This window comes from Sceloporus occidentalis, unplaced genomic scaffold, assembly GCF_023333645.1.
Source record: "Sceloporus occidentalis isolate IW3139 unplaced genomic scaffold, rSceOcc1.0.p SCAF_80, whole genome shotgun sequence".
NCBI classification, from domain to species: domain Eukaryota; kingdom Metazoa; phylum Chordata; class Lepidosauria; order Squamata; family Phrynosomatidae; genus Sceloporus; species Sceloporus occidentalis.
The window spans coordinates 2,342,358-2,369,717 of record NW_028317060.1 but is presented as its reverse complement, the minus strand read 5'-3'; the positions used below and the strand labels follow the sequence as shown (position 1 = coordinate 2,369,717).

Here is a 27,360-nt window from a genome sequence, read left to right as displayed (position 1 = left end):
TATGGTGACACAGGACAGAGATTTGCAGGCTCCGTATCTCTCATTGTGCATTTAGATATTTAAATCTCAAGTGTTACCTCTTGCTGGCGAAGATAATTTTTTTTATTTTTTTACATTGCAAATTATCATGGCGGGGTTTTATTTCGGCTTTTATCTACTCCCTCCCCCTTTCTGAAGGAATAAACTCGTCTTGGAAGTTTTGTATGAGGCGTGTAGACTACAAATTAACCTTTTGGGAGAATAGGGAATTTGTTTTTAATAAGGTAGTGATTTGCCCTTATCCTTGTTTGATAATTTAATCAGTTTAAAAGGCAATAAATATTCAAGTGTTCGGGGTATGAGGTATAGCTTAATCGGCAGGGTTCTGGCCTAAGGTATGCCAGTCGCAAGCCACATGGATAGTTAAATGCAAATTAACAGGCTCTAAGTTACTTATTTATAAAGTTTTTTTTTACTTGTTTCATATGTTGGTAAAATCAGCCTATCACTGTTCCTTTTTGTGTCTGATAATCTAAACATTTTTCAGTAGTCAATTTAAACATGTCAATTTAATCACGTCAGAGTCCTTTAGGTTTTTATATAAAACATTTGAATTTAAAATACAATAGCATCTTGTTTTTATAATGGTCCATGTATATACACTATATGGCCAATAATGACTGATATAGCTGCAAAGGGGGGCAGGACTCCATATTAGATGTCCAACAAGCTCGTATAGGTACGATGGTCAAATGTCCACATATTTTGGTAAGATAGTGTAAATTAGGTGTAACCAACTTTTTGGGGGCTGTGGCCAAAGGCTGCTGGAGTTTATTGTGTATTTTTTACACCCAGGTGTCTGTTTTCTGTCTGTCTTATGCCCCCAGTCCCTTAGCTATCTGCCTTCAGTTATTCCACTTTGTTTCTCTAGTCTCGCTCGCTTTCCTCAGTCTCTCCAATCTCTTTATTCCCTTTGTCTCTGCGGTATTCCTCCAGTCACTTATATTTCCTTTTACTCAAAGTCTCTTTTTTAACTCCATTACCACACCCCATCATTTATTTTAGCATAGATATTCTGCAAAGAGGGTTGTTCCTGCGCTGTTTCCCATAAAACCAAAATAGATACTTGTCATCCACCTTGCTTTTGCTTCAGGTATAATATGCCTGAAGAAGAGACCTAGATAGTCTTGAAAGCTTGTCATACATTATACGCCAGTTAGCTAATAAAGGTAATAAAGGTACCAAATTTGCTTCTGATATTATCACAGTCTGGGAAAGTATACATCATAGCTTTGTTCAAGTAAACAGACAATGAAAATTCTGCTAGACTGGTGGTGGCACATTCCCTCAGTATAAACCACTGACCCATATATGTAGGTAATTATGACTCATCTTATCGTGAAAAGCGTGAGGAAGGAATAAAATGATGTAGAGGAGTTTACCTCTTTTGTGCTGCCTATAATGTTATCTCACATAAGAACTGAATTACTGTAATGACATCTGATTGGCTATACTCTAGTTCTGTAGGGACATTTTAAAATGGCTACAACATTGTAGCAGAATTTGTAACATGCATTGTCAGAATGACAACTATCTCAAATAAATCTAATTTTAACAAATTAAAGAAAGTTACCTTCATTTTCCCCGGCATTAGCATAATATCAAGATTTTGCCTTAAAATGTCAACTGGTTTCACTTAAAACAGTGTCTGCCTTCCTAAGTCCATAGTGAGAATGAGCACATTATTTTAGCATTGTTTTCTTCCAAGCAAGCACAGAGCAAACTGCACAGCGAAAGTGTCCTACATCAAGGCATGCAATTATTTGCAAATGATGTAGAAGAATGTGGCATTACCTGTTATTATGTGCTCACTTGCAGGAAAGCATGGTATTTTATAAATGCAACACTCAATAGAGTCCATTCATGAGTGCTTCAATATGTCTGTAAAGGCCAAGGTATAATGTCAACTGTCTTTATGGGATAATTACAGTTCAGTGATTTGTAAGAAGATAGAATTACCCATAGTGTAAATGCCAGTTTAGTTAGGTAGGTACATGTTTTCATGAATGTCATTTCCTTTTTAAGGCCTGTGCTCTCAATGCTAAGAACCTTAACTATGCTGCTTCAGATATCTCTATACATCATAGCCTTACCACTGTGGTAATAGTAGATCATGCCAAATGGGGCTATAATTGGACGATGCTGTATAACCCAGCCAGTATGACCTATGATTCACACCAAGGCCCTGCAGGGAGGGAGGGTGTACCTGCTGGATAATGTTGTGTGCAGGGAAGGAAGGAGGGAAGACCTGTTGGATTGTGTTAGTTTAGAGAGGTGTCAATGGCCTGCCAATCGTATTGTGTGGAGGGAGGGCCTGTCATATAACACTATGTATGGTTGGAGAAGAGGCTGCCTGACAGAACTGTGTATATATATTATAACAAAGAACGCTAGGGGGCGCTCGTGTATACCGGTTTTAAAGAAAATAAAAAAGAAGAAAAGAAAAAAGAAAAAATATAATCGTGTAATATTCAACACAGGTGCTGTCGCTGTAAGTCTATATAATGCACTTACAGTGTTCACATGTGTTCAGGCTTCAATAGACAATCCTATCCTCCGGATGGATGTATAGTGAATATATGTAAAGAAACAGAGAGACAGGTAGGGACCCCAATGGTGTATTATCATGCAATATTTGTAGCACGCAAATACCAAAATGCACTTACACTTTTGAGGGGTTCAAAAGGACTCCGCATCAACAACGAAGAATACTCCTGATGAAGCCACGGAATTGGCGAAACGCGTCGAGGATTTTAAAGAGCTCTTCTTATTCTTTTACTTTGACTTTTAAAGCATCCCTTGGTGGATGTATGTGAACATTTTATTATTTTGGCATGTTAGCCCTGAATAAATAGGATTTTATATTATACTATAGAGTGATTTTTAGCCTGATTCCATCTTGGGACATAGTCCCACACATACAGATCATCGGAAGGCGTTACAAGAGGAGCAGAGGAAAGACATTTGACGTGTAAGGGTTTAAAAAACCCCCTCAAAAGTGTAAGTGCATTTTGGTATTTGCGTACTACAAATATTGCATGATAATACACCATTGGGGTACCTACCTGTCTCTCTGTTTCTTTACATATATTCACTATACATCCATCCGGAGGATAGGATTGTCTATTGAAGCCTGAACACATGTGAACACTGTAAGTGCATTATATAGACTTACAGCGACAGCACCTGTGTTGAATATTACACGATTATATTTTTTCTTTTTTCTTTTCTTCTTTTTTATTTTCTTTAAAACCGGTATACACGAGCGCCCCCTAGCGTTCTTTGTTCTCAATTTGAAACACCTGGAGAGTGTTTGTACGGGCTGCAGCTGAGTATCTGGAAAAATCATACAACATAAAGGGAAGTATTTTCTATTGTTTTTTCTCTATACACCCACTCCACACTGGTTTTCATCACTCCTTTTTTTCACATATATATATTATATGCAGTATTTTATAGGGCCCTGCAACACTTTGGTATTTAAATTGAATATGAAACATCAATGAAGGTTCGTATTTTATGTTTTAAAATGGATAATCCTCAGCTTCTGAAACAGTAGTCTGTGCTGATGATGTGGTGGCCCATCAACATCACATCATCAGCACACTATGTCATGGCAGTGCTGCAGGGACACTCCCATGTGCTTAACATTCTACAAGCCGCTATGCAGTTAAGTCAGGATAAAGATCGGTCTTCACTATTGGTATAACAGAAATGAGTTACAAGCTCCACTACATGTATATTTTGACATTATTCAGTCTTGTTATCTTGGTTTATTACAGCATGAGTGGAAGCAAACAGTACAAACAGGGTGAAGGAGTGGTGAAGGTGGATTTTTTTGTGTGATTGATAATGTGTCAGTTATAATAACTATGCATCACATGATATACTGTATAATGCAGCCAGCAAACGCTATAATTTAACATTTTTATACATTTCTTTTTATAATTGAAAATGCTATTTACACAACCTTTAGAATAACATTGTGTTCCATAGTATTCTGTATGAACAATATTCCATTGGGTCAAAGGTATAACTATTCCACAACAAATATGTTAGATACCAAAATACATTGTACACAAATGTATTAAACAAAAAAAACTTTTTTTTTTCTAAATATACCTCAAGAACCATAAATAATCTTTATTTTCATGTGTGATGATATACGGATTAATACTGTGCTATTTCTAAATATTAAGTATTTAAAAGGTAGTTTATCAATCATGACACTACCTACACATTGGAAAATTGCACAAAGGCACTCATTTTTGGGGGTCCTACTTATTCCACCCGGCCTTTTAACTTGTTAAGTAGGTTTATGTTAGGGCAAGTTAGGTTTACACAAGATGTCACTTGCTGAAAAGTGGACTTCAGTTAAGAAATCTGCTAGAAAGTCATTCAAAGCATGTGTAAGAAGTTATTCTGACACAAAGTGTTAAGGTGGTCGTATGACCATATTATACCATTAAATGGGGTTGCCATGGTGTCAAGACCAAGTTAAAATGTTTTGCCAAAGTCTCTTTCTATACATCACTTCCATTAAATTAAAAAATACTAGGTACTGATCTAGTCAAGTAGTAGTAGTCAACCAGACTAATACACACATCTGGACGCTAACACAAGCTGACACTGACATTCACACAGACACACAAACTAACACACACAGGCACACACATTGACGTACCCACACAACTAACAACTAACTTACCCTCTGATGCTTCAGGCAGTCGTGCTACTACCATGTGGGTCACCCAACATGACATTACTTGACCCCGCTCAACCCCGCTTCCTTTTTTTATTTTATTTGGGAGATAAAGATGTAAGTCATTTAACCCTACTCACGGAACATGCCTCTTTGCTTTCTAGAGGAGGCTGGGATTGCCTTGCTGGCCCCGGATCCACACATGCATATCCTTGCTTGTTCTTGTTAAGATGATTAAGCTAGAAAACTAACTTCCACCAAAGCAAAACAGATTAACTAGGTGGAACAATAATGCAAAATCCAGGGCAGATAAATGCTCCCAGTGAAGTGAGGATTTGGGAAGTTGACATAATTTAATAAATTGTTTACGTAAACATTTGGCTCCTAAATTGATTGTACTTGAAAAAGTTGAAGCTTTGAAATGTTTTAAGATCATCCATCATACGTGCTAAAAATCAAAACAATAAATATTGACAGTATGTACATAACATGAAAATATTATATTACAACTTTTTTGCACATATATAATTATGACCCTTGCCCTTCATACAGTCTTTTGCCTGCCATTTCCCTCTCTTTTGCACCAAAGCACAATTCTTCCCTTTTTTTGACAAACGAGGAGGACCTCTTTTCCAGTTGGTGAAGATGACTTTCTCACCAGTGTTCCACTCCCATTTACCAGGAAGTATTCTGTCATTAAGGCCTTTTGGGGAAAACAAAACAAAACACTGTAACTAAACTGAGAACCCCATAAACACACATCCAGAATTCACAAAATGTACACTAGGCAATACAGAACCATAACTTTTGGGAACTCGGAGAGGAAAGTGGACATGTTTAATGATTATCTCCACCTCATTCTTTCCTGCATGCTCCTCACCCATATATATTTAGAGCCCTTTGACTAACTGATATGTTGGCAATTGATGTAATAGAGGGTATCTGAATATACTTAATAATTGTCATGAATATTTATTAACATTGTATAACTTGTTTTTATGTATATTATACTTATTTTATTATATTTAATGTAAATAAAAAGTGCTTGTGACCTGAACCTGTATGTGTTACACTGACATCTATCACATTAAATGCCACATTATCAATCCAGGAGCATCTGGGAACAGCTGCAAATTTCTAAATTTGGTGTTTTGGCTGCTTCTTTCTTTTTTCTTCTCTTCTCTGTTCTTATCTGTCTATCCCCTCTTATAATCTAAATACCCTCCCAGTCCTACTCCTGGCGCAGAACTACACACAATATCTTTTTCACTGATGCCTGATTAATCTAAACCCATCTGACAAGTAATTTTAATAATTTAGATAAGTTTAATATTAACTTGTGTGTTCAGATAGGTATTGCTCAGTTCATGACATTTCAAATTCTTTGCTTGTTATCAGGAAATAAAGGATACTTGCCTGTCCAAAAAGAAGTTCTGCCACTGAAATTCCATAGCCAATCCATTTGCTTTTTACTGAATATCTCTACAAGAGTTGCATGGTTCCTAGTGTAAGAAGGCATAGGACATATTGTGTCAATATGATGAATAAGAATATCAATATCCCACGTAACAGATTGTAATAAAATCAGACATGTCCAGTGTAGAGGGATAGGGCAGGGAAGCATCTGGTTGAGTCTCCCGATAACCAGCTATGTAGTGAATCTAGAGTTGTGTCTGAAGGTATTTTAAGCAATGATTGAATTTATTATTTAAGCACTTTATATTAAATATGTTAAAGAAACCACTTGTCCTGTCAGTAACCCATTTAGGTAATCACATCCAAAACAGGGTACATAAGTGGGTGACCATGGTAAATATATTTGATAATACATGTAAAATTGTTCTTTAAGTTTCTTGCATGGTAGCAACACTTAGGTTTGGAACATGCTGCTGAACATAACAAAGTTAGCATAAAATTGGGTTTGAACTTTTAGATAACTCCTTGCCATTAAATTATCAGTTCAACTTCATATTCAAGTGCTATTACATTGAATAAGACATGCTAGATTACTTACTGTTCTCGACAGGCTCTTGCTGCTGTAACCCACGTGGCCTTCTGCTCAGTGATGAGTATATAACAGCTGCTATCATGTGGAGTCCAGCCAAATGGGCATTTTGTTGCCTATAGCACAAAATAATTATAATTAATGAGCAATAAACCCACGGAGTCTGAGCTGTAACAAACTTCTCAGATATTACAACAATCACACAGGAAAATTCAAATATGGCAATATTTCTCTACAATTACAGAATGGGATGTAATATATGGGGTTTTCATTGGGGCTATGCTTCAGAAATACAGATAAATAAAAACAAAACATCTGTTCATAGTAAGAGATCCTCGATGGTAGATTAAGATGATATATGTGCAAGACATCTGCTTACACATATTCAAAATTAAAGCAAAATGATAACAATTTAGTTAAATGATAGGACCTTAACTGTGGTGGACCAGGCATTCCATGACACCCCATCACATTGGAATAGCTGCTGAGCCTTCTCATCAAAATGCAATAATCCTTTTAAATTCGAGGAACACTTCTTAGGAACCTGAATCCTTTGTATCTGGAAAACCGAAGGAGTAAGTTTAATTACAGAAGGACATAGAGATAGAGACTTTTTAAGTCAATGAATACATTTTGTTGGGCCAACAAACCCAAGAGGTATCTTCCATCTGAAGAACAAACCTCCGTGGTCCTGAAAGCTTTTTTGGCTCTACATCTTTCCCAGTGTTGGCCCAATAAGAGGTACCCTTCAACTAAAGACTTTATATTTTATGAAAATATGATGAAACAAGAAACAATGTATCACTTTACAAAACAACAACTAATAACCTAAGAATCTAGAGCCCCATGGCAATAGAATTGAACACCTCTGTACTAAAACATGTTAAATTGTCTTTGATTGTCGTTGAAATTATTCAGTTATACCCATCATTCTTATGCGTAATAAAAACCTCTTTCTTCTGTAAGATTTGGACATTTCAGAAATATGTTTTATTGACAACCATGTTGACCCTAATGTGCTTAGTGTAGTTGTGATATGTGCAGATTTTCCTTACAGCTTAATAGAATGAGTGTCCATAGCTCATAGTGGACACAAATGGGTAATATTTCTTTGTAATTCCTTTGTCCTTCACACATAGGCAGGCATTCCGACAGGCCCGGGCAGTAGCGTACCTAGCGGGGGGCGGCGGTCTGCCCCGGGTGCCGCTCGTCAGGGGGGTGCCACGGGCTAGGGTGACCACATGTCCGGATCCACGGCGGCATCGTCACTTTTTTTTTTTTACAGGGAGGAGAGAGAGGGGCGATGCTGCTGGGGATCCGGGGCATGTGGTCACCCTAGCCCGTGGCAACGCCCCCCGCTAACTCCGTCGCGGTGCCGGCATGTCATGCTGAGCGCCGAAATATGATGTAATATTTCAGCGCTCAGCAGTGAAGCAGCGGCAGAGCAGGAAGACGGAGGCGCCGTGCTCCCACCGCAGGACTTCTGAATGGTAAGTCCAAAACCAAAAGGGGGAGAGGGTAGATAGTGGGGAGGGAGAGGGGGTAGATAGTGGGTGGAGAGGGGGGTAGATAGTGGGGATAGAGGGGGGTAGATAGTGAGAAGGGAGGGAGAGGGGGGTAGATAGTGAGAAGGGGTAGAAAAGGGGGAAAGGTAGATAGTGAGAATGAGAATGAATGTGTGGATGAATTGTCTGAATAAGGGAGATAATTAATGAGTTTGTGAGAATGCATTAATGAATGTGTAAATTTGTGTGAATGAGAGACAGAATAAATGATTGTGTGAATTATGTGAATGAAAGTGTGAATTAGTGAGTGACTGTTAAAGTGTTTGTGTGTATGATAGATGTATAATTGATGTGGAGCAGGATGTTTGAGCCTTGGGGACCAAGATGACACAGGCAGGTGTCACGTCTGCAATACAGCAGAGGATCCTCGCTGCAGAAATTGGGAAGGCGCCTCCTGGCGGAGATGAAGGGCCCAGATACGAAACACCAAAGTGAATCACGGACACAGGAGCGTAGCGCAGTACAAAATCCAGGAACGAAAAATAATAAATAAAAAATAATAAATTCAGGGGTCAGGCAAAAGAGTAGTCGGGGTCACGAGCTGAGGTCAGGGCAGGCAGCAAACAGCAAGGTCAAAAACTAGCCGGAGTCAGAACCAATAAATAACAAAGGAATATGGAACGCTAGTGAAGGCTATTAGGCACTATCACAGGCAAAGGTGAAGTGCCTACTGAGGGTTTAAATATCCCTCTACTCACAGGATCCTCCTACCCACCTAATTAGGGGGAGGAGGAAAAAAGATAAATGTCGCTTTAAGAAGCGACATGAATATTTATGAGTTAGCCGTTCGCGCATGCGCGAACGGCACTCCTGACGTCGAGGCGCGCGCCCCGTCAGGATCCAGTGATCTCTGCGGGGACGCGCGTCTATCCGCCGGACGGACCTGGCGGCGGCTCCCGCCAACGGAACGAGCAGGGTGCTGGACGCGCGGGCTGCGTCTCAGCTCCCCTACCCGCGGGACCACGGAGGAGGTAACAGCAGGGTGTTTATGGGACAAAGATGACTCATGCTGGGCTGTTTGGGGACAAAGATGGTAAATCCTATGTGTGTAATCTGGGTGCTGGTCAGGTTCTATGTGGGCAGTGTGGACGCCAGAGCTGGCTTTAGGTTGTGCAACCTATCATCTATGCCTGTAGTTTTATCTCTTGCTATGTTTCCATACATTATTATTGTATACCTGCAAATACGGGATTTGCATGTCTGATTCTATGCCTCTAGTGCTGAGTTCACATGTGAACAATAATAATAACAATATATATATATATATATATATATATATATATTCATATATATATATATATATATATGATTGCTAACAGCAATCACACTCCTATCATGCCAAGTCAGCTAGTACATGCTGGGTATGCCTGGGATCTGGGCATGATAGGAGTGTTATATATATATGTATAATATATTAATATTGTTATTGAATTTTTTTGTCCTATTTTGCTGTGTTACTAACTTTAAATAAAAGTGTGAGATTTTTTTTTATGGTGGAGGGTAATATTTGGTTTCGGACAGGTAAATGCTGGATTTTCGGTTTCAGTCCAGAATTTTCGTTTGGGTGCATCCCTAAGCCAGACAATGAGGTGGTAGGCCTACACCACATCAATGTCTGCCTCAGTATATAGTGTTAGGTGTCATGCTGTACCGTCAATGTCTGCGCCAGTATATAACGATAGAAGCTATGCAGTTTTAAAGTGTTTGTGTGTGTGGGGGGGTGCCACATACAGGATCTGCCCCAGGTGCCAAATACTCTAGGTACGCCACTGGGCCCGGGTTTCTTTATCAACTGCAGCTATTTAGAGTTTAAATACCTTTACTTTGTTTTCATGTTGGCAAAAGTAGGTGGCCCCTAATCAGGATATACTTGATAAGCGAGACGCTAATTATGGCTTACCTTACTATCAGCTGGATCATCGTATGTCCCCATGGCTCTGTCTGACTGCAAGATCTCTTTATTTTTATCTGGAATTGCTTTTTTTTGCCCATGGTTGGTCACCAATATTTTGGCAGTTTTGGATATACTGAGTGACGGGTTGTCTTCTTCAACTCTGAGCGACATAATCCCATGGTACTGTGAGCGGAAATATAGTGAGTCTTAAAGATTAGGTTGAATATGCCATAAAACCATAAGTGAATACAATATCAAACTGTATTCTGTTTTAACTCACTAGAGATTGACTCCAACTCCTCCAAGGAAAACTGTAGTGAAAAAAAAATGTTTCACTAAATCCATTAAATACTAATAGCAACATAAGTGCTGTAAAAATGTAATGCAAGGATAAGGGAAGTAATTTTTTTAGCTCCCCGTATGGCTTGCTGGGCACATCCATATTGAATATATCAGTGTCACTGATAAACAATCCGGTACCAATAATTAACTATATATTAATTTATTAATAATTTGTGTGTGTGTAGTTTTTTGGGTTTTTTTTTAACTTGGGTTGACCTCTCTATAGGGCAGCTGTGATTTATGGGATGTGATCAAGTCATTATGGTCATTCTTACTGGTCAAGAGTGATCAGCTCACTTTTGATTGGCTCTGCAGCAGAGCCTTGATTAACTGCAAATGACCTACAGGCACCTTTGACTTCCTTATCAGTGCTGGATTTATTTATTTGTTTATTTTCAACTCTTTTAATGCTGGTTCTCCATATGAGCACTGCATTGACTTTGATTTGGACCCAACAAGCTTGTGGTGACCGAAGAAACCAACATTATCCCTTTAAACGCCACAAATGAGTCACAAACAAGATGTACTAGGAAACGGTTCAAGGACAACAAATGTGAATGTACACACAAATGGCTGCAAAATATAAATTATTGTTTTTGTATTTCAATATGACTTATCCTTTCACAGTCACAGATGAAAAACATCTGCTTAGAGTTACACACATAAATGCTTGCAAAGTAATGAGGCTCACATTTCTACAACATTGATTATGTTGTTGAGTCTCATACCCTAAGGAACCAATGTAAATTTGTAACTTTTGCAAGTTTTGTATGTTCAAAATGTTGCTTTAAACTCCTTCCTCCACATGTACTCATATTCTGTTACTATGGAATCTCAACCTGTTTTATGTATGTATGGAAGAAACATCTACGACAAATACTGATCTGTTAAAATGTGAGAAATTATCCAAAGTACACTTACTTGATAAACCGTATCAGTTCCATTCCTGAAGACAGATGAAGGTTTTACCTGAAGAGAAGCAGAAACAAAACACAAGTAAAAACCACAAACTATTGTATAAAATTTTCTTTTCCACCTATTGTAATAATGTAACACATTTGTGAATAAAGCATTAAACCAAAATCCTTCCCATAGGCAATTCTTTAATCATGTGCAATTTTGCCTCATTCACAATTTTTTCCGACAACACTTAATAGTCTTTTTTTTCATAGAAAAAAAGCTTCTCTTTGGACAAAGCCCACTCATTCATCTCCACAATATTGTCCTGGGACGTAGCGGGTCTTATGGATGCTTTCCTACTGGAAAGAGCCCAACAACAACCGCATAGATCTAAAATAGATGGGACAATAAATTAGGCAGGCTGTTGGCTGCTACGGCACATAAATATTCTCTTAAGTATGATATCCTTAAAATAATGACCAATCATAATAAACTTCTTACATGTCCTATGGATATGAATCAAACATTTAGAGGCTAATATGAAAGTTTTTTCACTGCTCAACTACACGACTCACAGATAGGTCTCTCATTTGTTCTGTTGACTAAGCCCCCTAAGTTAACAGGGGACCAACAAAATGTTTTAAACAGTCTACATACAGAAGAGGAAGTTAAATTTACAAGGTGATTATTGTTAACCGCATATGCATACACCTACCCAGAATCCCTTGTGGTTGTGGCAGCAACACAAGATTTCTGAGGGGAAAAACAAGCCTTCTAGCATGTCTGGTTGATGTAAATTAGTGTTTAATAATGCTTCAGCTAGCCCCTTCATTTTAAGTGGAAGGGTTTTCCATTAACTATACCCCTCCATAACTTTGTTATGTAAAATGTTACTGGCTTCACAATTAATCTTGAGAAATCAACTACCCTACATCTTGGGTAGTTACAATTACCCTACATACCCTACTTCACAATCCAAATTTGTTATTGGAGTGGGCTCATAGAAATTACCTGTTTGGGAATCTGCCTATCTCAATATGCTCGCCATTATATCAAACCTGCTGAACACTCAGGCATAGCTTACTGGCGACCCCTTATGCCCCAGCTAGATGAAGGTTTCTCTCCTCTTCTTTTGTTTTCTTTTACCGCAAAAGGAATAAAAAAGATTGACTTGTAAAAAAAAAAAGATTTTAAAAAGTTTGTGTCTGGTCGTAAGTAATTAAACCTTAAAATAAAAGTATGAAACTAACATACTAGTGAACGCAAATAATATTTTGTCTCAGTTGAACTGTATCTTTTATATAGAGACCATGACATATAAGAAGATGGCTGCATTTTGACATTTTGTTTAGGAAAGACAAAATTATATGAAAACATTACTTGTATTCATTCTGAGAAAGATTTTTGATTGTGTTTCCAGTAGGAGCATAGCTATACTTACTATTTTTCTGTTTCCATGAAGCCTGAGCCTTCTGATTGGACGCTGTGATGAGATAGAATATTCCGAAATGTCTTCCCTTGTTTCCTTTATCGATGTTAATGCAGGTTCTTCTAAACCTGTCCTGCAGGGTTTGCGTAATGGTAGCACAGTACAGTTTGTGGCTCCTGTTTTACTAATCTCTTCTCTTTGTGAACTGGACATGCCAAGTAGCTTGCAGGTACCTAGAATTTTAAGAATAACAGTTATCGGCATGGCCTGTATATACCGTATTTGCTCGATTATAAGACAAGGTTTTTTTCAGCGCAAATGCTCTGAAAAATAACCCTCGTCTTATAATCGGGGTCATCTTATAATCAGACCTCAAATAGGTCTGACTATGAGACTAAGATCCAGATCCCCCGCAGCACTGCAGTGGACCTGGATCCTCCTGTCTTATGTCCCCCATTTAACCCCCCCCCCAACTTACCAGTGCTTCTGACTCCCCGGTGTGTTGTCCGGGCAGCGGGTAGATGTCTACGCGATTCGCGTAGGCAACTTCCGCTGCAGCCGGAAGGAGGTGGCGTTAGCAGCGGGGGTTGTCTGCGTCCATTGCGCAGACCTTCCCCGACTGTCAGAGATCAGAGTTCCCCGCAAAACAGCGTCTCAGCCCTAGTCCCTTAAAGGTGGCACAGCTAGCATTATATGATTGATTTCCAGTCCTAAAGTTTTCTTCATTTAGTAACTTAAAAGGAGCGAGCAAGGTAATGGGAAGGAACAATCATGCCGATCCAAAAAGAAGTTTAGATTGCTATTCCCATTCTAAGCAAATGATGTGTGATTCATTTAAGGTGACGTGTCTGCTTAAATCAGTTATCAGTTATCCCCCACTTTTCATACTTATATATAGATAGAGAGCACCATGCCCTTCTTCTTTGTTTCTTGTGCTGCACTTTAATCTGTTTTATTTGTTGTATATTTACAATATTATTGAAATGGTAATTGATAACTCAAAATAAAAGCCTTTTAAGATTAATACAAAGATTGTTTGCAAATGAACAGCTTGCTAAAAGTTTAAATAAATAAAAGATAAAAAAGATTTTTAGTTTGTAAATGGAATTCAAGTATTAATGATATGAACAAAGCTTTATTCATGTAAAATAAGTAATTTAAGAGGTGTCTAAGTTAACATAAAGACACAGCTTTGAGTAACATTGTTTTATGTGTCATTTAGGTTTATATATATATATACATATATATATATATATATACACACACACACAATAATAGTAATAACTTTCTCATTTTGAAGGTTATCATTAACAATGCCATTTTGCTGTTGAAAGGGAATATATTTTCTGCTGTTTCAGATTTTAAGATGGAGATCAAAAAGAATACCTCCTCTGGGGTCCACAATTTTCACTACAGCTTTTGTGTTGGTGCCAAGAACAGCATTTATGGGAGAGTTCAGAACCACTTCAAAGATCTCATCGTCTTCTTCTAATCCATCCTGGGTAATTGCTATATTCCAAATCTTGGTTGACACTCCTACAACAAGTAAACATTTCAATTACTCTTTTAATTACTATTTCAAACAACCTGGTGATAGAGAAATATATTAATTAGCGTGTCTGCTGTTAGACGGGAAGAGTCGATGGATGCTATTGTGCCCACAGAAATCTGACTGCCCTCCTGCTGGTTCCTCAAATCACAGAGAGAGTTTTCAATGGTCCCTGGACAGTGCCATTTAACTCATACTTGGAAGCAGATCTGTTGTTTATTACCTAGCAAATGAAGAGAAGCACACCTCTTTATGAATCTTTTAACACACTCTGTAAATGGTAAATCTGAAGGAATTTTTTACTCAATGAAAATTCCAAAATTGACCTGTGTTTCGCATTTAGATTTTTTATGTCGTTATAAGTCCTCCCTGATGCATACAATGATCACCAGTAGCCTATTGTAAGAAATTAAGGGTGCCTTTAAAATGGGACATTACATTTATTGCATAATGTTTTGGGGACGATTTGGGTTTCTATAAGGTGAGATATCTGGTTTTACAATGTAAGGTAATTTGCATAGTAATGCATTACAAAGGGTTTGGAACAAAGGCTCCAACAGAGGTGGGATACCCCACAGGGGGTCAGACAACTGAAGCCGATGTATATTAACATAACTGTGTGCATGTTTGCATAGACTACCTGTCTCCTCCATAATTGGGTCATACAGGAAATGTCTGAAAAGAGGGGTTGGGTGAACCACTTTCTGGGAGGTACAAGGAATTCTGGGATGACTAGTTAGGGGCTGCAGGAGAAAGAGCAGTCTGAGAAAAGAAGAGTAAGAGAGAAAGAAGAGTCGGAGAAAGAAGAGTAAGAGAGAAAGAAGAGGGAGAAAAGAGAGTCTGAGAAAGGAGAGCGCAGCAAACAGAAGTGTCCTGGGTCAGGAGACTCAGAACGAAGCTGCGCAAGATGGCGTTCGGGAGAAGCCTGTGAGCTGAGAGAGGTTTCCCAAGAATGTGCTTAAGTATCCCTTTTGTTTTGTATTATTATCAAATGTTTTCTGTATGTTATATGTTTTATAACCGGTAACAGTGGCCTAGTTCAATATCAATATACATTTTTCTATGCGCTTGTATTTGTGCTTTATTCGTCACACATTCCCTAAAAGAATAACCCTGTAAGAGGGTCATAATTTCTTACATATTGGCGAGCCAGGTAGGAGGGATTTAGTGTGATTTATGAGTATATTTATAAGTGTATATATTGTGTGTTGAATTGGGATAGTGTTCGGGTTTTGCATATACAAATTTCAGTGAATTCTGCTTTGTTAATGATGGAGGGTTTATTGAAAAAGGTTGCTAGGGCCACAAACCCCGATGGTATTATTCAGTATATAGTAGGAACCTCAGATCCATGGTTCCAAGCTCAGGAGTATGTGGCCAAGGCAATTTATGAAAATAAATTATCCAAATCAAAGGGGAAAACTGTTCTGGATTTTGCTGCCCGTTGGATAGCGGAGCAGTACAAATCAATGAAAGAGCAAAAAGAACTTTTGGAAGCAAAAGTTGTAAGTTTGAACATTGAACTTGAAAAGTGTAAGATTTTTGCACAGAATGCTGCAGCTTTATGTGTAAGCAACCAGCAGACTTTGCAGGAAAATGAGGAATTGCGTAGTGCAAATGAGCGGCTTACTCAGAGGCTAAGGGATGCAGAGGGGGAGATTAGGACCCTGGCAGCTTGCAGTAAGAGGGAGGCTGATCGTGTGCATTGCACAGCTAATGGTAACACCTTAAATGTACAGCTACAGAAAAGAAATGATGTTGTGGCTGCAGTCAAAGTGTTAAAAAATGATGATGTGAATGAAATAGATGGGCAAGGTTTAGATGAGAAGCACAATAATGCTAATCATAAAGTCATCCGAAATCACAGCAAAACCATTGCAAAGCCTGTGTCTATATTAAGCCCCTCGCTTCAGAGACAGTTATATCAAATCAGGCTCCAAAAGAATCAAGGACCCATAGGTAAAAGGGAAGCCTTTAAATGTTTTGCTTGTGGTAAAGTAGGGCATTTTGCCAGAAATTGCCACTCTCGCTCTGCCAAAGAACACCATGTTCAGGAAAGAGCCATGGTTGCTAATTGGAGGCAGGGAGATAAGATTTGTTTTAATTACCGTATTTGCTCGATTATAAGACGACCCTGATTATAAGACGACCCCCCAAAATCTGAATATTAACTTAGGAAAAAAAGAAAAAGCCTGAATATAAGACGACCCTAAAGGAAAAAAGTTTTACCAGTAAATGTTAATTCATGTAAACTATTTTTTTAAATAAAAGCTATGATTGAGAAAAATATTTTTTTTGTTTTTATTTCCTTGTATTTTCCAACCTGTCCCCCAGTTACGCACATCTGCCCCCAGGCTTGCCACACCAATATGGCACTGTGGCCCATGATATGCCTTTTAACCCTCTATATGCCACTGTGCCCCATGGTATGCCTTTTGACCCCCTATGTGCCACTCTGCCTCCAGAAATGCCTTATACCCCTATATCCCATTCTGGCATTTAGGGGGTTAAAATGCATATTATGGGGCAGAGTGGCATATAGGGAGGTATAAGGCATTCCAGGAGGCAGAGTGGCATTAAGGGAGTTAAAAGGCATTGTATAGAGCACTCTGCCTCCAGAAATGCCTTATACCCCTATATGCCACTCTGGCATTTAGGGGGTTAAAAGGCATATTATGGGGCAGAGTGGCATATAGGGAGGTATAAGGCATTTCAGGAGGCAGAGTGCTCTATTAAATGCCCCCTTAACGCCACTCCAGAAATGCCCTATGCCCCCATTTAACACACACACACACACACCCTATACCCCCATTTAACTAACACACACACACACACTCTCCCCCCCCCCTCTCACCCCTCTCACCCCTCTCTTCCCTCTCTCCCCTCTCTTACCGGTGCTTCCAGCCGGGGCAGCAGGTTGACGTCGCCTTCCGCTGCAGCCGGAAGGAGGTGGAGTTGGCAGGGGGGGGTTTGTATGCGTCCGTCGCGTATACTTTCCCCGGCTGTCAGAGATCAGAGTTCCCCGCACCGGTGCGGTTCCGGTGCGGGGAACTCTGATTTCTGACAGTCGGGGAAGGTCTACGCGACGGACGCAGACAACCCCCGCTGCTAGCCACACCTCCTTCCGGCTGCAGCGGACGTTGTCTACGCGAATCGCGTAGACGTCAACCCGCTGCCCCGGCAGTACAGCAGGAAGCACCGGTAAGTGTGTGTATGATGGGGGGGGGGTGAGACAGGAGGATCCAGGTCCCCTGCAGCGGTGCGGGGGATCTGGATCTTAGTCTCCTAATCAGACCTCTATTTGAGGTCTGATTAGAAGACGACCCCGATTAGAAGACGAGGGGTATTTTTCAGAGCATTTGCTCTGAAAAAAACCTCGTCTTATAATCGAGCAAATACGGTATACTAGGTGGGGATCTCAGGGAAGAGGTAATGGTGTTAGAAAAGACTACATGAAGCCCTGGGTTCCTTACAAGGTTATTAAGGCACACAAAGAAAGAGTAGAAAAAGAGAAAAATGAGCTACAGTGTAAAGTAACAGAGTATATGAAGGAACTGGACACTGTAAAGACAGAAGTGTCCAGAATAAAAGAAATGCTAGGAAACAAAAAGATAGCTAAATCAGAAGAAAACTAGTGTGCTCTTCTAGATTTGTTGTAACATATGATGCTAATTTATTTGTTTAAAGTTTTGTTTTTCAGACAAAGAGACGATACTAAATGAAAAAGGAAAAAAGAAAGGAGACAAACCTGTGAGGAGATCGGGACATTAACAGGAAATTCAAAATATTAATAGAGCACCTTAATATCTATTTTTATTTTTCTTAAGGATAAGCCTCTAAATTCGTTCAGTACAGTCAGGTGGGCAAAATTTCAAATGATTTTTGTTTTATTAGTTTAGGACGCCTGCACTGCCAGCTACAGATACCTTAATTTTTGTTTGTTGCTGGATTAAATACATTTAAAATCATAGATTAGGTGAATTGTTGCCAATATGGGGTTTATGTTTTGATCACAGTGGAGAGATGTGATTATGTAACATTATTGTTGGTCTTCAGCAGTATATATTTTTGCTGCTCTAGATTTTTGTTTTGTTTTAATTTTTGGTTACAAACAAAATATAGCCTCAATCTGATTTTTATTCATATTTCTGAATGGCAACAGACTTTTTATATTTTATTTTATATAGATTGCATTCTGCCAAGACATTGTGAATGTAATGGTAGCATTTAGTCACCTTTTTGTTCTCTCTCCATCTTCGTAGGGATTGGTTAAAATTAACATTCTCAAAGTGGATGCCGAAGACACCACAAGGTTACTGTTATGGGAAGTCTTAGTATTTTAGTATCTGTTATGTACTGTATGTATGTTTTGTGTATTTTATGTGTTTACAATGTTTTAGATCTGTAAAACCAGATATTAATGCTGAGACAAGAAGGATAAGAGAACCACTAGTAATTTGGGCAAGATAACAATACACACTTTCTGTGTAGAGTATCTTTTAATTTCCAGAAGCCATGGGCGAAGTATCAAACACCTTCAAGGGCTGAAGCACAAACCCACTCCAGCTATACAGGTTTCAGTAAACGTGCGCAAACACCTTCACGAGTATTACCACTACACACATTCAATAAACCGAGTTTCTCTCTGGTGTGGTCTCTTCAATACACTGTGTAAGTGAATAGCAAAGGGAATGCTGTTGGTGTGAAAATACACCAGATGTCACGGTGGGCAGAGGTCAGAGGCCTAGAACAAGGCATGCAATTCGAGGGTTAAAGGAAGCTATGGTGGGAGCAGTGTTGGTGGCACAGGTACCTGAGAGTGATGGGAGTGAACACAAATGGTTGCAGTGATGCCAAGTCTGAGAGGGTAATGGAAGGTTAAAGATATGGCTGAAGGAATTCAAACTATTAGTGAAAAATGATAACTGTGAGTGCCTCTATGATTTGGATAAAATATGCCTTACAGTACCCTAAATTTTAAATATCTGTGGTTGTCAGGTCACTCGTGTCTCAGTGAAAACATACAATCTTCAAAGCACACGTGGTAAATGTACTCATTTATTTGAGAGGGCTCATTTTCTATGGGAGTCATTCGCCCTCTAGGTGGGGACTGTAAGAAATGAAGGGTGCCTTTAAAATGGGACATTACATTTATTGCATAATGTTTTGGGGACGATTTGGGTTTCTATAAGGTGAGATATCTGGTTTTACAATGTAAGGTAATTTGCATAGTAATGCATTACAAAGGGTTTGGAACAAAGGCTCCAACAGAGGTGGGATACCCCACAGGGGGTCAGACAACTGAAGCCGATGTATATTAACATAACTGTGTGCATGTTTGCATAGACTACCTGTCTCCTCCATAATTGGGTCATACAGGAAATGTCTGAAAAGAGGGGTTGGGTGAACCACTTTCTGGGAGGTACAAGGAATTCTGGGATGACTAGTTAGGGGCTGCAGGAGAAAGAGCAGTCTGAGAAAAGAAGAGTAAGAGAGAAAGAAGAGTCGGAGAAAGAAGAGTAAGAGAGAAAGAAGAGGGAGAAAAGAGAGTCTGAGAAAGGAGAGCGCAGCAAACAGAAGTGTCCTGGGTCAGGAGACTCAGAACGAAGCTGCGCAAGATGGCGTTCGGGAGAAGCCTGTGAGCTGAGAGAGGTTTCCCAAGAATGTGCTTAAGTATCCCTTTTGTTTTGTATTATTATCAAATGTTTTCTGTATGTTATATGTTTTATAACCTGTAACAGTGGCCTAGTTCAATATCAATATACATTTTTCTATGCGCTTGTATTTGTGCTTTATTCGTCACACATTCCCTAAAAGAATAACCCTGTAAGAGGGTCATAATTTCTTACACTATAAGCTACTGTGAAGAACCATGTCTGATCTTCACTGTTGTTATTATTATTATTATATTTATGTGTACCCTGTTTGAATGTGGCTGCGGCTCCAGCCTTCAAAGAGACGATCCTATAATCTGGCTGGGGCTCTTAATCAACCAGCACAGCCCTGTCTGCCCAGACGGCACCCACACTACAGGGGGGATAATACAGGTGGGGGAAACCCATTGTATCCCTTAATCCCCTCACCTGATACATCCCCTGTATACTGATGGGATTTGTGAGGGGATGTGGCTGATGGGATTTGTGAGGGGATGTGGCTGATGGGATTTGTGATGGGATGTGGCTGATAGGATTGGGGGTTGGGTTCGGTGCACAGTGAATGGAGATTGTATATAAGTTCTGTGTGTTTGTAATAAAGAGAGTTCTGTTTTAACCTCAAAGCATGAATTCCTGTCTCATGATTGAGGGAAGTGCTGGTCTGTGACTGCTTTCTTCGGACAGCCACAGCGTGTCCGCTTACTGGGAGAGGGAAGGAGTTGACGGGCGGATGTGTCCAGTCTGGGGCACAGGACGATCCGTCACAGCTACCTACTAACGATTCATGAGTTACAGAAAGTTGTGACATTTTTCTGTGTCACAACAACAAGCTGTCACTCTACTCTTAACGGGCTCTTATGCCAGCAATAATGGGGGGGCGGTTTGATCCCCAATGGAACTACCTGACATCAGGAGGCGACCTTTAAACAAACTGATCACAGACATTACTACCTTACTACTATGCAAAATATAAAAAAACATAGGCTCTCTGGGAACCCTTCAGGTCGCCATCAAGACTGAAAGTACAGTTAATTACTAACCTCTGGCGTAGACTTTTAGCTTGTGATGGAAGGAGTGATGTTTAGCTCCACTTATTTCATGCCAGTCCACTTGCTGCTAGTTATGCCCTATGCCATGGCTGGCACTGATTCTCCTTACAGGCTCCATGTCCGCTGGCTCTAATATGGAGTGGGATTGGGGAGACCTCCATGCTTGACTGCATGGTAAGTTCCCATGTATGTATTAGGCATACCCTATAACCGCTGGCTTGGTGCTTATATTCAGTTATATAAAGGATGTGCATATGGACTGCAGTTGGCTTGAAATGCTACAAACCTAAACCTTTCTGATGTCTGCTATACAACAAGTATCAAAGACATACTACAATTCCCAGTTACAAAGGGCATCTCTAGTTTAGATTTATTACAAAACTTCATAATACAACAGAACATTTCACTATATACCCCAACACACATCTTTACTGTTTCCAACTATATTGACTTATTTCACCAATGATATTTTTGGATAGACAAAATGTGTGAGGTGGGTAACAAATCTCCCTTACGACAACAAATCCAATTTAAAGTGAAATAAAAAATTAAACTGAAATCTGAGCCCATACTCTAAGGTTGTTAATCTGAAATGTGAATAATGTTATGCACATGTTTGGTGCAAAACCTTTTGCCTCTTTTTTTTTATTTTTACTATTTTGCCCACCAAGCTGCTTCTCTCCCTAATTTTATGCTGTCAGAGATTAAACTCTACAGTGCTACATCTGGCTCTCCAGTCATCTTATTGGCACTGCTTACCTACCAGCCTACACAAGACTGGCACATTGTCAGATTGTGTTAGAAAAAGCACTTCCTAGATGATTAAACATTTGGCACACTTTTACCACTCCTAGGATCTTTACTGTCTTGTTATGAGATAATGATTAACTGTCCTATAAGCCTGTACATTCAATCTTGGCACTGGAATATACAGGTTTTTTTTTATTTAGTCACTAAAATATCATTCATGCTTTGTCGTGAAATTTAAAAAACTGTTTTCTATAAGATCTTATGAGTGGTTTAAGTGTAACAGCTTCGCAGTAGTAGTAGAGGCTAACACAATCAGGGAATTTAAACATGCACGGGACAGGCATATAGCTATCCTGAATATAAGATGAGACCAATAACTGATTAATAGACTTGTGCAAATAGACCAAAAACAATTCTCTTACACTCTCATTCACTCTCTCGCACCTGTGCCCAGAGGCTCCACCCCTTTGCAGAAGTTCACTGGGAGGCCATGTCCATGGAGAAGCGGACAAAGAAAGGAGCAATGGATGAAAAATGAAGACAAAAGAATGATGACAGAAGAACAAGAAAATGCAAGAGAAGAACAGTACAGAGATAGGAATCAGTCAGCAGAGAAGGTAGGAAGACATTTAAAGAGAGTGTGAGAGAGAGTGAATGAGAGTGTAAGAGAACATGAATGACTGTGAGAGAGTGGGTGAAAGTATGAGAGTGAGAGTGAAAAAAACAATGAAATTCAAATAAAAGCTATCTCTCCCCCTCTCTTTGTCGTAGCGTTTGCAGTTGTGCTTTCTTTTATTAGGATATAAAAATTATCTTAATTGAGAAGTGATAAGTTTGAGATATATGTTGACTAATTTATTTTCTTAGCTTTCAAGTTAGAAATCAAAGCAATACAAATATACAACTTTCCGAGAGGTATCATGTTAATCTTTACTGTTTCCTTAAAACAATTTGTTTGTATAGTACTTTAAGATATGACAATATCTTTTTAGGGGTGGAAACCAATGTATGCCCCTAGCAGCTGGTTTCAGTGTCACCTCATCATACCACAGACCATTTAACATGCTGGTGCATCGAAAAGGAAAGGCTTATGAGTTTGACACAGAAAAAGGGTGAAGGAAGGGAACCTTCTTTTTTACATTAATTAAGAAAAAAATTGAGAGTACAAGATTCTTGTCCGCTAATTGCGGATAACTAACTACATTTTTATGACAATCTAAGTTTGGATAACCAGAACCAGCACTGGATGTCCTCAGTAGAATGTTTTGAAGTGCAATAGCCAAAAATGATAATTTTATCTTGAGATGTAAGCATAAAGTCATGCTGTTGGCAGCCGTAAGCAAAGGCTCTCTTTTTAAAAGGTTTTCGAAATGTAAAAACATGCCAAATTCCCTCTGCAAATAGCTATGTTTTACTACTAATTAATTAAGTATAATGTAACAAAGATAAAGCTTTGTTATAGTACATTAGACTCCTGCTGTTTAGCAAAGCAAGGACTTCAACATGAATGTGTAGACATAAGATAACTATGTTATTAAGTTTGAAAAGGGTTCAAATGGAGCTTAATAAAACAGCTCAGGATGTGCAGATTTGAAATTGGTTTTGCATTTTGCGTTATGAAAGCTTTGACGCATATTTTTTTTTCTGGTGGGCCTATGTACTTTCATAGTTTTTTTTTTCATATTGATAAATAAAACTGAAGATCTCCCTTTTCAGTTGGCAAAAAGTGGGTTAGCATTTTTAAGAGTTTTATTCATCCTGTAATAATGTTTCTATTGTATTAACATAAATATACTAAAAGGGTAATGTACTGATTGTCAAAAGATGCAGCACTTTTTGGTAAGTCCATGAAATGAAAGAATCTGCTTTAGGTGGTATAATCAATGGTATCTATTTTTGCTCTGCTTTTACAGAGTACCAGGGCGTTCTTCCCTTACGCACATATAATTTCTCACTGTGACAGAATGCATTGCTTTTGTATACTGATCTGCATGGTGCATACTTGGTGGCCATATAGGCATACCTGGGAATACCTGGTTTGACCCGGAGATTGCTGGGTGAGCTCCGGGTTTGACCCAGAGATTGATGGGTGAGCGCTGCTCCTCCGGTTCTCCGGGTCAAGACCCGAATCTTCCGAGTCGCGGGAGCGGGGTCTTGACACGCCCTGCTCCACGCCCATTTTTTCCTTGAAATGGGGGTGTTTCCCGCTGCCGTGAGCGCTGCTCCTCCGGTTCTCCGGGTCAAGACCCGAATCTTCCGAGTCGCGGGAGCGGGGTCTTGACACGCCCTGCTCCACGCCCATTTTTTCCTTGAAATGGGGGTGTTTCCCGCTGCCGTCAGCGGGACTGCCCACCGACGTCAGCGGGACCGCCCACCGACTTCAGCAGGACAAGAGCTAAGAAGTTCCCAGGTATGCATATAGGTGGATTTAGTCTTCATGCCATTTTATATATAATGCTACTTCTCAAGCACAATATATAGATTAGATTCTATTACCTAAAAGTGGCATTATGCCATTAATACCAACAGGGTGTTTTTCATAGTTTACGTACATGTGTCATAAGAAATTTTAATATATATTCCCAGGTTCAATTTTACTGGACAAAACACACACACTGTGAGGATGGCAGATAAATGAAGCAACCTCCCATCAGAAGTGGTAGATGCTGATACAGTAAGGGAATTTAAACATGGTGTAGGCATATGAATCTAAGACAAGACCAAAGACTGATTAAGGCCCGAGTCTCTACATCAGGAGAAAAATGTCAGACCAGACGAATTGTCAAATTCTATGTCTGTATGTTTACCTGGGTCAAACTGTAAAAGCCTGGATGAACTTGTTGAAAAATCTTTCCCATCCATAGCACTTATTCCATTCACCTTAAAGATATAACAAGACGTAATTAGCCATTTTTAAGAAGAGAAAAACCACAGAAACTAATGGAATGCATCACGTGTTTGCGTAAAACTTCACATTTTAATACTGTTACTTGTACTAAAACCATACATTAATTTTATTTTTTAAAAAAACAACTGAAGATTGATAAATTTTTTCACACTCCCCTATTGTAGCATCGCTAGAAAATCTGCTGGCAGAATATAAATGTAATGTAATAGTACAATAAGCAACTATGAAAACTCTATTTTGCTATCGCACCCTGTGCAGGAATAATGTTATTTATACCCCTCTTTTCAACCATGGCAGTAAAATGTGATGGAAAAAGCCAAACCTTTGCAGGAAAGAGTCCAATATTATTGTGATAGATATATACACTATATGACCAAAAGTAAGTGGATGCCTTACCATCAAACCTATATGAGCTTGTTGGGCATCCCATTCCAAAACCATGTGCATTAATATGGATTCACCCCCTTTTTTGGTCGCTATACCAGCCCCCACTCCTCTGGTAAGGTTTTCCACAAGAATTTAGAGTGTGTCTGTGGGCATTTGTGACGATTTAGCCAAAACCGCATTTATGAGGCGAGACCTGGCACGCAATCAGTGTTCCAATTCATCCCAAAGTATACAATTGGGTTAAGGTCAAGAATCTCTGCAGGCGACTCAAGTTCCTTCACACCAAACTCATGAAACCATTGTATGAATGCAGATGCAGAGTGCTTGTGCTATGTTATCGAAGACAATTTTACAAGCTACACACTTCAGAGTTGTTGACCACATTCTGTGAGTGTACAGGGTCTAGTGCTTTGTGGCTCAGCTGTTGTTACTCAGACACTTTCACTTTTTGCTATAATAACACTTACAGTGGACCAGGGCAGATCTAGCAGGACAGAAATTTCAGGAAGAATGCATATGAAAGTACTTTGTAAACACGTTTCTCACCGACTTTGGCTCCTCAAAGCAGTGAATCACTGGCAAGATATAGCGCCCATTAAAATGAATTCAAGAACTATCTGCACATACCGCAGAAGACTCTCTTTAAACTCCCCTGGAACTCTCAAGTGAGTCACAGCTATAGCTGGATGGCAATGGGTATGACACACATACAAGTGCATTTGATGGTTGAAGTGTACCTTTCATGCAAAGTGATCTGCATTACCAAACTGAAATAACAGCAGAGATGTGGTGTTACCTTGAGTGAAATGAAAGCAGAGTCCACAGGGTAACCTCTTCTTGTGATTTTCAAAGAAACCATTGCCTCTGTTTCACACACCTCATACTTGGCCTGGAGCAGTTCAATTAAAGACCATTTCAATTCTAAGCTGTGAGAAATAAAAAAATGGCTGGTTACTAAGCTGATAGATGTAAACTTCTGATGGCAATGGGTGAACAGCTGCATTTTCGTATTGTGTGATGTAGACTGGCTCCAAACCGGGCACCGTGGCTGCATGGATAGAGGCTCATGAACACAGAAACACAACTGTGTGGTTTAAATTCACTTCTACTCAGATGCTACTATTTATCACCTATACAATGGGTGCATACAATCTTTAGTTATTAGAGGTTGAAAGGGGAACTCTCACTATACTTTAAATATTATATATAAAATATATTTTTATATATATACATTGAATTACCAACTTAACTGAAATAAAAACAGTAGTTTTAATAAAACTATGGAAGAAAGATTAGAAAGAAAAAAAATAACAATTTCCTTTATTTAATTTCCGGAAAAAAACATTTTTGAAATAGAAACATAGAATTTGACATCAGATACGAACTGTTCAGCCCATTTAGTCTGCCCATTTTTCCTGATGTAAATGAATGAATGTTCAAATAAGATTGCTACTTTGTGATTGTGCTGCTTTACATAAAGACATCACAGTTTTCTTCAGCTTTCTCACACACACTAAGAAATGTTAAAACTTAAATCAACAGGGCCATCTCCTGGCAAAATTCAGAAGTGTTCAACGTAGCAACATCTGCTATGGCTGAAAAATGTCACTGAGCAAAAGACTGTATTTGATTCATATGCCCCAATTCTAAATGTAAGCATTTACATTTTGGCAGCCTACACATCATACCACATATTCATAACATAACATGATTGTTAATATTATTGATCACATTACATTAGACACTGGAATTTCATCTGTAGCGTTTATGTTTAAAAAGGTAGTATTCATAATCGTATACCTTTATATAATATAAAGACTTCTAGTTTCCAAGTCTGTTATCTTTCAGAGCTTTATAATATTATTGGTCATGCTTCAAATGGGACACAACTGACCAGCAAGTTATGTATAGAATCTATGATGCAAGTCATAGATGCGTGGTTGTATTTTTTAGTGGGTAGTGGAGGACCATGTGTTATGTGGCTTAGCAATAAATAATATCATGTGGAGCTGGCAACCTCAGGGGCCAAGTGCAGCCAGATGGTCCATTAATATATCAGCCCAAAACTGACATACAATACACAGTCGTTTCCAGCACATATTCCATTCAAAGCAGAGAAACCAATACAATTATAATCATGGTGTAAATGCTGCCTGAAGTTGCTCTTACTATAGAGACATTGCGGCT

At 39.1% G+C, this 27,360-nt stretch overlaps 1 protein-coding gene across 1 annotated transcript in view; it reads right to left on the bottom strand.

The window, feature by feature from the left end:
* Window positions 1-5,244: 5,244 nt before the first annotated feature.
* LOC149285338 (FRAS1-related extracellular matrix protein 1-like) overlaps window positions 5,245-27,360 on the bottom strand; it is a 69,209-nt gene continuing 47,093 nt past the window's right edge. Inside the window, exons 27-36 of the mRNA XM_089495500.1 lie at window positions 25,970-26,099; window positions 24,686-24,758; window positions 14,263-14,412; window positions 12,889-13,109; window positions 11,469-11,516; window positions 10,212-10,388; window positions 7,177-7,305; window positions 6,756-6,862; window positions 6,158-6,243; window positions 5,245-5,444 (exon numbers count right to left, since the gene is read on the bottom strand). Of these exons, the coding sequence (XP_089351626.1) occupies window positions 5,245-5,444; window positions 6,158-6,243; window positions 6,756-6,862; window positions 7,177-7,305; window positions 10,212-10,388; window positions 11,469-11,516; window positions 12,889-13,109; window positions 14,263-14,412; window positions 24,686-24,758; window positions 25,970-26,099 (1,321 nt within the window). The remainder of the gene's footprint in view (window positions 5,445-6,157; window positions 6,244-6,755; window positions 6,863-7,176; window positions 7,306-10,211; window positions 10,389-11,468; window positions 11,517-12,888; window positions 13,110-14,262; window positions 14,413-24,685; window positions 24,759-25,969; window positions 26,100-27,360) is intronic.